General features: G+C 37.4%; 1 protein-coding gene across 1 annotated transcript; it reads left to right on the top strand.

Moving 5' to 3' along the window:
- Positions 1 to 1,046: 1,046 nt before the first annotated feature.
- LOC117233507 (bumetanide-sensitive sodium-(potassium)-chloride cotransporter) lies at positions 1,047 to 16,969 on the top strand. Its single transcript, XM_033493863.1, has 19 exons — positions 1,047 to 1,237; positions 6,783 to 6,921; positions 8,234 to 8,294; positions 10,293 to 10,548; positions 11,125 to 11,378; positions 11,543 to 11,657; positions 11,751 to 12,082; positions 12,376 to 12,607; positions 12,694 to 12,815; positions 12,914 to 13,113; positions 13,318 to 13,465; positions 13,691 to 13,932; positions 14,003 to 14,211; positions 14,372 to 14,483; positions 14,597 to 14,700; positions 15,068 to 15,182; positions 15,386 to 15,531; positions 15,677 to 15,788; positions 15,875 to 16,969. Exons 2-19 carry the CDS (start codon positions 6,818 to 6,820, stop codon positions 16,008 to 16,010), a joined length of 3,000 nt encoding a protein of 999 aa, XP_033349754.1. The 5' UTR covers positions 1,047 to 1,237; positions 6,783 to 6,817; the 3' UTR covers positions 16,011 to 16,969.
- Positions 16,970 to 16,991: the final 22 nt, after the last annotated feature.

Below are 16,991 nucleotides of genomic sequence, written 5' to 3'. Positions count from 1 at the left end.
TATCGAACTTTCGTCTCCTGCTTCTCCGTTGATATCCAATTAATATCCAAAATTTGTTTACGCAGTCCAATCGATATATTTTATATTGCCAGTGGAGGTTTGCGAAACACAGTTTACTAGCTAGCTAATAATTTCTCTAGCATGATAATAAAATAAAATGGATAACGTTCCGCGAATACGACAACATTCGAAGCAAACAAAAACATATTCGACAACTATACTTTTATGTAATTTAATATCTTTATTAGCATAAATAAAAGATTTATTTCGCCCAATAAAATGTTGAAACAGGTACTTTGCCTTGAATATTTTCTTTATATCTCTGTATGTAACTCTGTATATGTTTTAATTAAGCTTAAACGCATAAAAATCCGCACCTCACCGATAACTGGTCTCCTGCGTCCTAAAACGAACTTCAAATATAAAACTGACGATCTTTCTCTGACCTTAATAAATCCGACCCTACGATAGTACCCGTATATAAGGAACAACCCTAGAAAAAAGGAGCGGGGTGAAAGGGTCGGATCGACGAAGACATTCGGATCGACGAAGACATTCGGCTCACGAAGAAGTACTTCAGTAGCACCCTCGAAAAATGTCAATCACTCCGCAATGCCCAAACAACCCTAAGCTGCCAGGGAAAAAAAGAACCCTCTACGCGGTAAATCGAATCCCGACTCTCCACTTCCATCCCCTTCTGCTTTATCCTTGATCGGATGTGACACGAGCCTCGTCCTTCCTGTCTTCATCTCGAGATCCTAGGAAAGTTGGGCGACGCCGATACAACGTTACTAATTGATACGGAATCGATTTCCAGGTATCGGGTCTTTGACTCGTTCGCCAATAAACCAAGTTTCTCCTTCTTCTTTCTGCGGGCGCGTTATTCTTTCGCGCGTTTGCGAAGCCGAAGCCCCCGCGTGCGGACACGCGTATGACGTGTGTTACACAGCGTTGTGGTGGCGGTGATATACGCGCGCGCGCATACAACCGCGTGTGTATTTAAGTAGATGTGCACGCGTGTGTTTAAAAGAGTTTTATGGGGAAAGGGAAGCACGACGCATGCTTCCTTCCTTAATGTCGGCCGGCTCGAGGGATTCGAGTGTTGCACGGTGTGTTCAGTGGCTCGCGTTGGATCTCCGCTGATCGGTCATACCGTCGCCGAGTGGATCGCGTGCGATCCGTGAATCGGTCGATCGTGTTCCCAGGCTCCCGTTTCGATTGCCAGCCTCGGCATCCCGTGAGTGACAATTCCGTTTTGCGATCCGTTTTCGAAAGGATGTCCTTTCTCTCTTTTTTTTTTTTTTCTTCTCGCGTTCTGCTCTCTTTTTTCTTCTTTTTCCACGCGTTTCTGCCATAGATCTTGTGCACTGTGCTTTTGCATGATCGGATAGATCGACGAGTGTGCTGTGTTCTTTTGTTCGTTTCGTAAACCGTTTGGAACGTGTACGTTCAATTTTTTCATAGTGCATGGAGGAATGGTGGAAGTTCGAACGCCGAAATGCTTCGTTTTTTTCTCTCTCGCGAATTGCGGCTCGATAGAACATCGTCGAGTGAAAAGGATATCGCAGTTTTTTTTCTAATTTTGACATAATCCATCGTAGATCTAACGTTATTAAGATATTTGAGAGATACCCGATATAGTGCCTCGCAACAGGGTGAAAATTGGGTGGAAAGCATGTAAGAGATACGCGTTGTTCTTTATTCGTTTTTTGTACACGTGCAAATCTCTTATGGCTACGTGGACAGGTGTATGGTGCTTTTCTATCGCGACAGTTTGACGTAATTTATCGATAAGTAAAATGGCGTTGTTCGTCTGAGAGCGTGTCTCGAGGTTTACGTTTGAAACAAGAATCGTCTACGTAATTAGACTTTTAGAATTAATCCAAACGTGCGTAATGTCTTCTTAGGATCGTAAGAGATAAGAGGATCGTTAGAGAAAAGTTACGTTATTTTGAAAAACATAGAAAAGAAACTTACGCACGATATTTGGGTTAATGCCATTTTACAAGTTAGTTTGCGATTCCTAATAAATATTGAAATCTTTTTTACGTTGATTGATTTATCAACTCAGCCTAAATCTTATCTCTTGTTACGATCAAACGATGCTACACATTGCGTAAAGTGTAATTTTGGATTACTTTCACAACGAAGAGGTTTACATATTAGATGTTCATACTGTGGGACAAGGTAACTTTGTGATGCTAATTTGAGCCATTTATGTACGCGGATTGATTCTCAATAACTGTACACTGTAACAACGTGAATATGTTCTAAATGAAAGTCTTGCCTCTGTTTGTCGCGAATATTTTTAAACTCGCTATCACACGTTATTATATTTGATTTCATTTGAAACATTATAGCGAGAAGAATCGTCACGTTCGTTGGAATACAATTCTTCATTATCAAATCGTAACTCTACTTATCTTATATTCTAATTATTATTCTATAAAATTGATAATAGCAATTTATAATTAATATTCTAGTAATAACAATGAAAATGTAATAAAATGAACAACGCTGCTAAAACGAATATACTAGTTCATGCGAATTTACACGGGGTTAGTTCGAACAGAATCCTTATACGCCCACGCGATCAACGATACCGAAGTCGAACGAAAATTATGGCGGAAACGAAAATAGAACGATTTACCAAAGAAAAATAAGTCCATGTTACAGTGTTAATTCTTATTTCACGACGTTTCGTATACAACTTTGAAGTTGAGTTGCAGGCGTACGCACTTAAACCGAGACTCGAAACTAGTTGAGTCCACTATAAACCCTCCAACGTGTCTGTATACAATGTATACAAGGTCGTACATACATAGAGAACGTAACGTAATCAAGAATTTTTTAGCGTAAACTGTTATCTGCGTGTTGCTAAACGCAGAGTTATGCTTTCGAATAAGAAATCTCGCGAACTTTTTCCTTGCCACGGTATCCGTGAATTTTAACCCACATTTTAACTCCAGCTTCTTCAAATTTTAATTCCAGTCGTTCGTGTCTTTATGTTACCGTAATTATATCCCTTTTATATTATTACTGTTCCCACGTTCTCTTCGATTTCTTCTATACTTTTAAATTCTTATCTCTGTAACTATATTCCGATGAAATTCGAAGAAGACCAGACAAATTTTAAGAATACCACGATTTTCTATCAGTTCCATCTACCAGAATCAGCCAAATTTCCGATCGGTTTTGGTTCAGACTCGCTTATTTCTATTCGACTCGATGCTTGACATTCGGAAGCCAAGAAACTCCAGCATTTGTATTCATCGAAACAAACGTCTTCGTACGTAAATTTGAAACTTGAAAATTTTGATAGATTAGAATATCGACGAAAATAATAACGCGGATAGAAGATCGAGTTTAGATATTTTTCAGTGAGAAACTTCCCGGCATTTTCACGTAGAAATATGCAGCAAACCGTAAATGATATCGTTGCTACAGCCGAAGTTTGCCTTGAATTTCTGACTTGTTAAATAATGCTTTTGAACAGTACAACGCTATTTTTATCCGTCGTGCTAGTAATCACCAACAGTTTACGAGACAAAACGATATGGTAAATTACAATTTCTTCGAGAAGACCTTGCACTCTTTTTCCAATATTATTTTCACGTATGATCGATCATATCGATGATTAATTATCGATGTTACGTCGCCGAGCTTTTCTCTTTTTCGTTCTTTTTCAAATTTCATTAAGGAGCCGATCGAATCATTAGACTGGCGCATAAGAAAACTTGTTTCTTCTAAGTTCGAATTGATCGCATCAATGTCGTCCATTAGAAATTTCCTATAAATGACACACTTATTAAAAATCCTAATCATTGCACTATTATTCCGATTGATTAGATCGCATTCCTTTCCAGACGTTCGAGCTCAGCATTCCATTGTTTTGATAAGGATTGTGAAAACATCATAGAAAGGGATGATAAAGTCTCTTCGGTCAACATCATTTAACGTTACGTTATTTTCGTTCACGCTTACTGATTTTATTCGATTATTCAGTTCGACTGCTGCGAATGAATTTGAATCGATCAGTCGATGCTATCGTTCCATCAAACTTGTAACAATTATTAATATTTATGGTACAGAAGATGTACGAAGGGAAGATCGTACAAAGAAAGTGAATTACGACGCGACGATACCGATTGTTCCCGTGTTTCATTTGCAGTACAAAGAGAAGCAGTACAATTGAAAAGTTGAAACGATAAGCAACGTCGAGTTGTCGATCGAAAAAATTTTCTAAAGTACAAAAACAATAGCGTAACAGTGTGTTGGAAGATTAATCAAATAATAATCCTTAGAGATTAGGTTTGAAGATAATTCGCTATTATCTGTTGCATTTCATAAACATTGAATTGAACTTTAATTACGTTGGAGTAGTATAGAGATATATTTTATGGAACATAAAGGAACAACGGCACTCAAATATAAATTTAACGCAACTGGCCAAAGATACATACAAATTATCCTTATTTTGAAATATGTTCTATTTCTCTATTTATATTTGACGTTCGCGTTCACGATCACGGTCATGGGCATGAGCTGTTTGGCAAAATTCTAGATACCAAGCTAGAAACCGGTAGGAAAAATGTGTCGAAAATTTATTTGCTTTGGCATCGCACCGCAACGCATCACACGATTCAAGGTAGATGTAAAAGAAGCTTACCGAATATACGGAGATACAGAAACCATATGATATCGTGCAGTTATAACTAAGCGAAGTAACAAAATTAATAGATGTTTTTAAATGGAAGATCAACTCGATATTAAGGATATAGCGTTCTTAAAAATTTCTCACGGACGAAACCTGCGTGATAAATATCTCGTATCGAGACGAGTAACTGGCACTCGATACGGTAATTCTTCCAGTATTATCCAATTCAAAAATTATCCATGGTAATTTCAAATGACTCACCGTATGCGTCATCATATTTTGAGTTCGCTATCGTAATGAATAAAAATGTGCAAATGACGCGCAAAGATATGCGTTAAAAGTAGCGATAATGTTGCTTAATTATTCGCCTGCGACACTTGCGTTTACAATATATACAACAGGCTGCATGCCGTTTCAAATAACTGAACTAATTACGGACGTTCTTTGAGCATTAACTTTTCAAAAACTCGAGTACCGTGTCGTTTGATAGCGGTTAATTATTTTCCAATGTCGATTTTACCTCGATCCTTCAGTTCGCGCGACTAACTTGCATTCGAACGTGGTAATCGATTTTCATCCCCTTGCTTCTATATCGAAAATCGCTTAGAACTGTGAATGAAGCTAGGAACATTGGAAATATTGAAATAAAGGAACATTGTCCTATTTATAATAATCTTTGTACGCGTCAATAAATTATTATAAAAGATTATCAGATTAGATTTTAACGATTCGACCACACCTCGTCTAAAGAGGACTTAGAAACGCGTGCTGGCGTTTATTGGCGCCAGCCTTCTGTTCTCAGGACAGTTTTCTGAAAACGTAGTGTCAATATTCTCGGTAGGGTCAGGATGAATGAAACTCGAGTTTAGCCATTCGCCAGGCGTTACGAATTCCGGGATCATGGCCAAATAGTTTCGAGAGAATTTCTCGCGACGACGCAACGACGAACGGAAGAGGCGAAGTATTTCGCGAGGGCTCGAACGCTTTCGCTCGAACTTGCAGGCAACGGATGCGGCTTTCTTCGAAAATCTATTTTTCCGTCGACCTCCGCGCACACGCGACTCCACTTTCTGCCTCTCTGACTTGACGATCTTCAAAAATACGCGAAGGCTACAAGGATGAGCGGGTAAACAGGCGGTGGAATCAGCTCGAGTATGCGCGCACCGTCCTGTTTCTGTTTTTTCGTCTCTCTCATTATCTTAGGAGAGAAGTCAGCTGGCAGATTTGAATAATCGAACGAGGAAGGACGGTGAATCATGAGTTCTTCGACTCTGACTGATACGTTTTTCTGGTTGATCGATGGCGACGCCTGGAACGCGCGGAACGCTGTTCTTCGACCCTTTCACATTTTTCTCCTTCAGAAAGATAAAAATGACCGTGGTATATAACGTTGAAACGATTGTTCTTCGTTTGATATAGATACGTAGATTTTCACAGAGCTATAATCTAGCAAATTTTCGCGTTAATACTCGTCGAATGTTAAACAGGAAGTACGATAATGCGAGGATTTTCTCAAAGAGTGATGCTAATTAGAGAATATTTTTCACGGTATTCGTATTACATGAATTTGCACGTAGCGAGTCTACGCCGTAGAATAAAAGACTCTTTTGATTTTTCACGCGTCCTGGATACTCGATTGATACGTTCACGGCGGCGAGTAAGGGTTAAATTTGGCGATTCGACGAAACGCGAATTCCTTTCAAACGATTAAGTCGATTCGCTAAGTGCACGCGCTACGCGGCATTACAGGAACATTTCGATTTTACTAATTTCCTATTTCCGGGAATGATAATAAACTTATCGTCGCACGCTCACACTTTGGCACATTTATCGCGACAGTTTGCCAAATATTTTAGATTTCACAGGTGATCGTATTTTCGTCACTCGAACGACACGCACTCGGTTACAATTCTACTGGCGTTGTCCCAGCAATCTGACAAATCTTTTATTAGATTTCTACAGAATGTACATCAACGGCGTAAATTACGTAACGTAAAATGATCACGATCTCGGTCAATTTGTCAAACATCTTTCTCGCCTTTATCCGCGTCTATTGTGTGATACAAGTATCTCGTTGTAAAGGCTTATAATTGAAACTAAAAGCGCTTTTTCCTTATCATTGCAGATTCAACGAGACGCTGTTGATTTGTACTTAAAACTATGGATGATGAGGTGATTAGTGGAGGCCAAAATAACAAGAGATCACCAATGACCCTAAACGTTAGCGGCTTGTGGGACGTGGTGCCACGATTAGATCATTATAGGTATGTGTATGTGTATTTGTGTGTGTGGGGGCGTGCGAAACTATACCGTAAAAATAATACCTGTATGCGTTTATTCGAAGAAACAGGTTATAACATCGAATATAAAAATAAATCCTCAAAAATTCCGAAAAGATGCACAGTGACTCGTTGAAAATAACGCTACGCGTTTAGAATCGACTTTAAATTAAAGGATACAGCGCGAGCGTTCTTTGCCCGACAGACGACGATTTATTGTAATTTTACCATTATTATTGTCCCAGCGAGAAAAGCTATTTTTATGTTTCACAATAACGTGTACGTATTTTTTCTATTTTACGTTTAAGAGATTAATGATTTTCCGATACTTTGTTGACGAAACGAAACAGTTAATTTCTCAATATCGGTCGGAGGGACGAATCTCCTACCTAATTAGCTATTTTTTGCAACGTTATTTAAAAACCCGTTTCCTCTAAACGAGCAAATAATTTGCCTTTTTTTTTCTTTTAGCGACGCAATAAAATTACTTGGTTATCCATCGATCGTTAAATTGTTTCTTTCACAGTTAATAAAAATCATTAGACATATTTAATTCACAGTTCTCAAAGGTTTCGCCGTTATTTTCTACGGAGTAAAATCTCGTTCGAACAAAGATTCTATAATTGAGATTATTTCTGTAACAAATTAAAGTATGTCGTTCTTCCTATCAAATGTTCATCTTCAAAAATTAAACAATAATATGCTTTCAACAAGGTTGAAACTCTCGACGTCTATTTCAGTATCACTTACTACGTACTTGCCTCCTACGTGCTTTCCTTCTCAGCTGCGACAAATTTTTTCCCTGAGATCGATTTTCTCGCGTAGCATTTGTCCTTAATGTCTTTGAAAGTTGACAGAAAGTATACGACCACCGAGTAGTGGATATCTCGGATGTTCTGTAATTTCTTTCTATGTAACTGCGACTATGTAACTACAGTCTTGTCACTAGAACTACAATTTGTAACTCTTATTAAATTAAATCTTAAACGCTTGCGATAAAGCAATGGATATGCTTCTGGAAATAAATCATCTCGTTTGAACTATTACTTGAACCATTGGTATTATAATAAAACGCAAGAGATAAAAGTTTCATTTCACATCCAACGTTACATGGAAGATCTTGTTAATTATTCCATGATTTTAGGGATACTGTTCCCAATTTCGTGAAAAATTCTCCTGCCGAACATTATCTAATTGTCCATTCCTCAAATCGTTCGACAGTTTATCCTAACTTAATTAGCCGCTGTAGGCTCACTAATACCATTACCGAAATTCACAGGCACGTTTCTGTTTGTAGATTGAGTCGTCGTGCTAAGAGGCCATCGCTGAGCACCCTGCACGAAGGAAATCTTATAAAGGTAAGATTGCCACACCCTGTAGACATTTGTCGTACTACCCCTTGTTTCTAATATCATCGAATGCATCGAAAAATATCTCGTAATCGTCGAGGTTCTCGCATCCGTGCGTTAATTATTTTTCATTCGTTGAATAGAATACGTTCGATGATAATGTGTCTCATCGATCGCGCGAGAATTCCGTGGCAAAAAAAATCTGCAGTTTCCAAAGTACTATAACGGGTAGACGGGGTCACCGTTAAACGTGAACATAAAATTCTATAAATTTGATCTCGCGACAGATTCGCCAATTTCTCCCTTTCTCTTTTACGTCATAATTATCCTTTGTGATATATTTCCATCGTGTTTGTCTCCAAGTAACGTAAAACGCTACATTATTAAATCGCGTACACGTCATAGTTATTAACGACGGTTGCTTCAAATATTATAACAGAAAACGCTTTAGCGCAATGTGAATAAAGGGGATGAAATAGTATGGTCGGCTTCGTGTTTCGACATAATCGGAAATACGTAAATTTATACACGTCGGTGAAGTGTTAACAACGCGTGTAGGAATATAGGTCACGTATCCCATTTGCAAATGTGCGAATGAAACGCGCGACAGAGAAGGGATTAGAAGTGCAAATGCAACAACATTCATTAGATATATATATATATATACGTGCAATTGTTCGTAGAAACCGAGTATTTTTCATCGATGACTCACAATCGGTTTAAAGAATCGTCGCGTTCCTTAAAAGACTCGAACAGGTGAACTATTTTCTCCGCTTCTCATTTGCATTTCCATTGTACATTTAAGATAAAATTCCTGTCGAGTGCTCTCTAACGAGCAGGATAAAGGTATTTTCAACACGAAGAGAATTAATTGCCAAATATTATACGAGATACTCCAAATTCTTTGATTGACGTACTGTTTTCGAGGAAACGAAGTGAACGTTGCATAACGCGTACATTAGAAGTGATAAAGCTAATCTCGACTCGTCTCGTCGTAGAGTCAAATAACACCCGGAGGAGCTGCCTCCCTCGGCAAGGACGATCGAACTTATAACGAGAGACGTGAGGGAGACAGTATATTAAGTTTACACAGCAGTAAATACCAGCTGCGAGAGAAATTAGAAAAGATATCAATTTTGAAATCCCCGTCGTTCTCGAAGGTCATTGTAATAGGTTTGATAATGAAACGCGACATAATGCGTTTATCCGATTATTATTTATCCATATTTTTCTTCGGTAAATTATTCACGTTAAGAGATTATCATTTTTCGGGTACAAAGATACATTCACAGACTAACAAAATTTGTCTTATTTATCTCTTTTAAATGTTATATCGAATTGTACGCAATTGTTGGTATCCTCTTCGTCCATGTAAAACTACTCTCAATTCTCTGAACTCTCTGAACTCTCGAAACAATACGAAGATCGGACTCTGTATTTCCAAATCCTCTGGCGAAAACTATCGCATACGTTGCAATCTTCAAAGATAAACAACGATCGCATACGTACGGATTATCACATTGTCCGTCCATCTCAATATTGCATTGCACGAACATCGCGGGCATATTATTGTGTTACTAAAGCCGAATTTACACCGTTCCTCCAAAGTGAAACGACGTAAATTCGACTTGTGTAAACAAGGTGTCAACTACGTTTATTTATTCGTAATTCTTCGAATTCGACTGCAACATTTTAGGAACATTTTCCAAGTGTTGTATCATTGATTTATCAAAAAAAAAATCGATTTTTCAGTCTTGTTGCACGAGAATCCCTCTTTAACTGAAGCTTCTGTGAAAGATATTAAATTTGAGAGAAGTAACATGGAAGTCCTAAAATGTTCCAATTATAAATTAGTTAATTAGTTAATATTTGGAAAAATTCATCGAATTTCGTTGAATACGAAATCTCGATGAAACTATGCGCGATTAGAATTTTATAGAAAAGAACGACACCTCGTATACACCGATTTAACAGAGGGCAATAGAGAGATAAATTTGGAAATTTCAGGACCCAAATATAGAGGCTGGTCAGATCGGAGTAACTCAGCAAGGACACACGGGAATAAAACTAGGATGGATCCAGGGTGTCCTCATACCATGTCTGCTCAATATATGGGGTGTAATGCTTTTCCTGCGGCTGTCATGGGTAGTAGCACAGGCGGGCATACTGCAGAGCATCATCATAATCGGAATATCGGCAGCTGTCTGCGTCATCACAACGCTTAGCCTGAGCGCAATTAGTACTAATGGGGAAGTAAAGGGAGGTGTGTTACGGGTCCCCCGTTCTTTCTCGTCCTCTTTTTTCCTTTTTCCAAGGAGTGGTGCCATGTACTTTGTAGTCGTTACATTCGCCTCGCCAGAGTCGAACATTGACAATTGGTTTTTCCACGAAGTGGAAAGCCGTCCTTGAAAAATAACCGCGCGATATCCCAGTTGCAACGATTTGCCTATAAAAAAAAAATGCAAATATGTACATTATGAGAAATTTCCCACTGATAGATCTCTTTCTGTTCTAATATTTGTCTTATCCACTTTTATGGAATACCGTTTCGATCTTATTAAAACTGACAGAATTCTAATACGAGCCATCATTTTCAAACTATATGTTCAAAGACACTGGATTTTGAATATTTCAATTAATGTCGAAATTTTTCGTATGTAACACGCTGTAAATCTTAATTCGATGATCTTCGCGTAAAAGCTCTCGGGAGAAACTTCTTTCCTCCTCACGAATTTCATTTCCCCCCCTATTTACTTCCATAGAAACGAAAGAAAATCGTATTACTATATTTCTAAATAAATCGTTAAGTCCAATGACGTATAAGTTGAAATTTCTATAGGTGGTATATATTTCATCATATCACGGACTCTGGGAGCGGAATTTGGAGCCTCGGTAGGGATCGTTTTTGCATTTGCAAATGCAGTTTCGGCATCGATGAATACCATTGGTTTCTGCGACTCCCTGAACGATTTGTTACGAGAGCATAACATGCAAATCATTGACAATGGGGTAAACGACGTTCGAATCGTCGGAATAATCGCGTTGATCGTTATGATCATGATTTGCGCGATTGGAATGGAATGGGAGTCAAAGGTATTTATTTTATGTATTTCGATAGAAAAATTAATCGTTTTCGTGTGTCGTACAAGTCCGTGTTTTGCTCTGCTGTATATGTAAATAATTTAATGCTTCTAACTTCCAAATATTTTCTTTTTTTTTTTTTTTTTTAAGATGTTTGATAAAACGAGTTCTTTCAGGCTCAAAACTTCCTTATAGCCATCATCGTCGCAGCTATTTTCGATTTTCTGATTGGTACTATCATAGGACCTAAGAATACGACGCAAGAAGCATATGGATTTCTTGGATTTTCCTGTACGTCAAATACGATTACTTTATAGGAGTGTATTACACAAAAACCTATTTATACGCAATTATCTCTGAACGAATCGTTTCTTAAATTCTCAGCTGAAGTATTCATGAACAACCTGGGCCCGGATTATCGTTTTTCCGAGAACAGCAACCAAACGTTTTTCTCCGTGTTCGCCATTTTCTTTCCATCTGTAACGGGAATTCAAGCTGGCGCCAATATCTCCGGCGATTTAAAGGATCCAGCGAGCAGCATACCGATCGGAACACTTCTTGCGTTGCTAATCTCGATGCTGAGTTATGTCACCTTTGTCTTCTTCGCTGGTGGAGCGGCCCTAAGGGATGCCAGTGGGCTTGTCGGTGCAAATGATACGATCGTAAGCTGCATTCCGAACGTCAACTGCACTTACGGATTACACAACAGTTACTCGGTACGGAATTCCTGGGACACTATTTAAAACACATTAACATTAAAACGTTATCGAATATTAAAATCAAAACTATACGGAGAAAGAAATTAAAATGAAGAAAATAAAATGAAATTAAAGCGAAAGTTGGAAAAATTGCTATCGTCTATCTATTTAAGTTGCGAACTTATCACTCGGCTGACTTTAGTTTCAAGTTTCGTATTTTTTAAATAGATCGCAGAGCGAGCCGATTATTATTTTTCTAAAAACTTCCAGCGAATAGATTTACAGTGTGGTTTTATATTCTTTGCTCGTAGGTGATGCAACTTATGTCGGTATGGGGTCCGTTGATCTACGCCGGCTGTTTCGCGGCAACCCTCTCTACAGCGTTGACAAACTTGCTATCGGTACCACGATTGATACAGGCGCTGGGACAAGACAGAATTTATCCCGGTTTGATTTACTTCAGCAAAAGTTACGGGAAACACGGTGAACCTTATCGTGGTTACGTGCTCACGTTCTTCGTAGCAGCGTTGTTCCTCTTGATAGGTATCGAGAAATTTGCAACTACCGATATTAGACTTCTAGCTTTTAAATTAAAATAGCGAAGTAATACAAATCATCTCACTTTTCAGCAAACTTGAACGTGGTCGCGCCTCTAATCTCAAACTTTTATCTGGCATCGTACGCGTTAATTAATTTTTGCACCTTTCACGCGGCGCTTATTCGGCCGCTTGGATGGCGACCCACATTCAGAGTGAGTAACCAAAGTAAAAAGATATTTTAAGAGCACATCTTGAATAATCAGTGGCTATCAAACAAGGAGGGAAATTCAGTGAAGCTTCTTTTTTACAGTATTACAACACCTGGTTGTCTTTGTTCGGTTTTATTACGTGCGTGTCCATAATGTTCCTCATTGATTGGGTGACTTCGCTGGTCACGTTCGTCATCATCTTCGCATTGTATCTGATAGTGGTGTATCGGAAACCAGACGTGAATTGGGGTAGCAGCACGCAAGCACAAACCTACAAGACAGCACTTTCTATCGTTTATCGGTAAGAATATTATTATAATTCCATTATTTTTCTTAAGTTGGTCAAATTCAAATATGTACCATGTACGCGATGTTACCATTTCGTATAGACACGTTTAAAGCGCGCTATTTACCAATTTATTTTATCTGACGTCGTACTTTCTATTTTCAACTGCCTCGCGATATAACATAATTCTCAAATGTATGTTCAAATTAAACGTTGCAGATTGAATTCTATCGACGAACATGTCAAAAATTATGCTCCACAAATTTTGGCACTGAGCGGAGCTCCTGGCGCCAGACCAGCGTTACTGCATCTGGCAAATCTCATCACGAAAAACCATTCGCTACTGATTTCCGGTGAAATACACCCAGTACGTGGTTTAGATAAGTGGATTTAGACACTTTAACTTTTAAACATTCCTAAAATACTGCGTTTCCGATTAGTCGCTGTAACCACATTTTTTCAACCAGTTATTTTCTGATGATATTTTTATCTTCCACTGTCATACTAGTGTCGTGAATCCTCTCGTATCGAGAATCTAAATTGGATTTTCAAACACCCAAGATCAACAAAAACGACTTTCGTCTCTTTCCAGACTCGTTTGTCGTACCGTTTACGATCGATGCGACTGAGAAACGGTTATGCATGGTTACATCAACAACGTATAAAGTCGTTCTACCATGTAGTGGAGGATTTAAGCTTCGAACGTGGTGCATCAGCTTTGATGCAAGCAACAGGTGTCGGCAAGTTGGCACCGAACGTTGTTTTAATGGGTTACAAAACACACTGGTCAACGTGTAACCACAAGGATCTGCAAGAATATTTCAATGTTCTTCAGTAAGTCAATTAGCGTTTATCACGGTGTCCGCGATAATGAGAATATAACGAAACTTTGTACCGTTTCTAGTAACGCATTCGATCAGAAGTTAGCGGTGGCGATGTTACGAATCGCGGAGGGCTTAGATTGTTCGGAAGTTGCAACCGCCAATGGGGATGACGAACATGGTGTTTTAGCGCAAAGTAGCTACGATTTGACTGGAAGCACTTTGATGCACGTGGATAGCAATTTGTCAATGTCCAGCCAAATTCCAAGGGTGCAAAGCGTGCCAACAATAGGTATCTATGAGTTCGATCGATCAGGTTATGATTAGATTCGTTAAAAAATCACTTTTCCTTTACCTTAGCTACTTTTATCGTGATGTTTAGCAGCGTTCGAACTCCACCTGGAATTCTTCATTTGAAATTCATTATACCGATCGATATAATTTTGTTTCAGGAACGCAATTCGTGCCGGTAGACGCTCCACAAATTGTTAGAGATTCGCCTACTCACGGAAGTGCTCGTGACCATTTGAAGAACAAACGAAAACACGCGATAGAAAAATTAATGTAGGTGAAGATTAATTTCAATGAGCATCTACAGACGTTAAGCGTTACATCTGTATTTTTGGTAATTGTGTTAATCAGAAAATGTTATTTTATATTTTAAATTATCTCTACAGGGAGAAACGGCATGCGATGACACCGGTTCCTGAACGCTTAGCGATTTTCCAAAGAAAGCACAAGAATGGTACAATCGACGTGTGGTGGTTGTACGACGATGGAGGTAATTCATAAAATGTTTACAGGTGTCTACAATCAATATCACTAATCGATATATTTATCTGGTCGTATTCAATTAATCTATATTTAATTAATCTATATGATATAGATGTCTTTCTATTTCATCTAAATGATTTAATCAACAATGTACCTTTGACGTATTCCAGCAGATAACCGAATGAGATTAATATTAATTTTCGAAGAATAATCTTTCAATGATTTCAATAGTTTCGTATTAAAAACGCGTCGCTTTTGTATCCGATGCATTTAACAAAAATCTTCAATGAACCACGTTACTTATTCTAAAATATTTACTTAATTTCTCAATTAGGTGTACTCATTTTTAAGCGGTAGACATTTTTATTCAACAGGTTTGACGATTCTTCTTCCTTATATAATCAGCACACGCTCGAATTGGGAGCATTGTAAAATGCGAATTTTCGCTTTGGCCAATCACAAACAAGATATAGTGGCCCAGGAGAAGGAGTAAGTTAAATGTCCAAAAAAAGTATGATTCGATTTATACTTTATACTAGATTTTATATACTTATAAATAATCGTATAATCGAGTAGATTAAATACAAGTGATTTTTTGTTCGTATCTTCGACAAAAGAATTCCTTAATTAAAAATAGCTTTAATTGGAAATAATCCACGTGATCATCGATCATGTATATTAATAATTTACAGAATGGCCGAGATAATGGCAAAATTCAGGATAAGATATACCAGTTTGAAAATGGTAGACGACATAAGCGTTCAACCAAAGCAAGAAACGCTAGATTTCTTCGATAAACTTATATCTGACTTCCGAAAAAACGAGCCTGACAACACAGGTATTTTACCAGATTACAAATACATATCTATCCTATTTGAAAAAAGATCGTTTATTTATTACAAAGGAAATATATCAGTATGATCATTTCAAACGTCAATAATTATCAGGCTACTTGAAATGATAATTTCAATATCTCGTTGCAGAATGTTGTGTAACAGAAATTGAACTTCAGTCTTTAAAAGATAAGACGTACCGGCAACTCAGACTGCGAGAATTATTATTGGAGAATTCCAGTCAATCCACGTTGGTTGTAATGTAAGTGCATATTTTACTAGGCGACTTACGAAATTAATAAACGAACAAACAAGCAGTTATTTACAAATGATTTTGTTAAATTGCAGGTCGTTGCCAATGCCAAGGAAAGGAGCGGTTTCAGCCCCACTGTACATGGCATGGCTGGAAGCTTTAACTAAAGATATGCCACCAACACTCTTGATACGCGGAAATCATACTTCTGTCTTAACGTTTTACTCGTAGTTCACCGACATTATTCTTAAACAATAATATAATTTTAGTATCTAGATGAATTTACGTTGAATAACATCATGAAAACGTCTACGCAATTAGCAAAGACATCTTCTGATGTGGACAGACAGTATTCGGTATATTCATGCCAAAAGTTATATAGATACTATGATTTGTTTTCGTTTTTATACAGTATTCATTAAACGTCAAGCCCGGTGGTACTTGCTGACGAGATTATTTTAACGTAGAAATGAAAGACAACAATATATGGGACTATCAATAAATAATAGCCTCATAACTTTGATACTTATAGGACTCTAGGACGCGTTAATGATGAAATATACACTACGACTATTCTTAGAATGTATTGTACTTTGAAGCGTGGAGATGTTTTATTTAGTTAGCGATCAATGACTTTTATATGATAATACACACGATTATCTTTAACATATACTATTAATACGACATATAGTACAGTAGACAGATAAAGTAGAATTTAAATTTTCATTAAATACGATGGACTTCTTAAATACGCATTGAAGTTAATGACGTATAACTAAATAATTTAATAATAGTATGACGTACTTCATATGTTAACGTCTTTTTAACTGATCTAAATGTATAGTATTATACTTAAGCAACGAAGGACGAGATATTTCTTACTTCCCATCAGTAATATATTTTTTCATTATAGAGCTGTGTACCTACTTAAGATAATTCTTGTTACTGAAATTCCGATTGCATAAAAAACTTATATAAATGCTTAAAGATATGATTCACTTATTTTTACAAAAGTATTTTCTATTTTAAATAATACGATACTTAATAATACAGTACTTAACTATTATTGATCATTAATTATTATCGTTATTACTGATGCTCGAATAGGAAATATTCTTTTTGTTTTCATATAACTTTTAGTTACGTATAAACAAAGTACAGAACAAAGCTTAATTGTGAATTGTTTTAAATCACGCCTCATAGATTATTTAA

The sequence above is a fragment of the Bombus vosnesenskii genome, unplaced genomic scaffold (assembly GCF_011952255.1).
Source record: "Bombus vosnesenskii isolate JDL3184/JDL3185 unplaced genomic scaffold, Bvos_JDL3184-5_v1.1 scf7180000013297, whole genome shotgun sequence".
Taxonomy (NCBI): Eukaryota; Metazoa; Arthropoda; class Insecta; order Hymenoptera; family Apidae; genus Bombus; species Bombus vosnesenskii.
The sequence above is the reverse complement of the archived record's forward strand: the minus strand, read 5'-3'. Positions and strand labels throughout refer to the sequence as shown.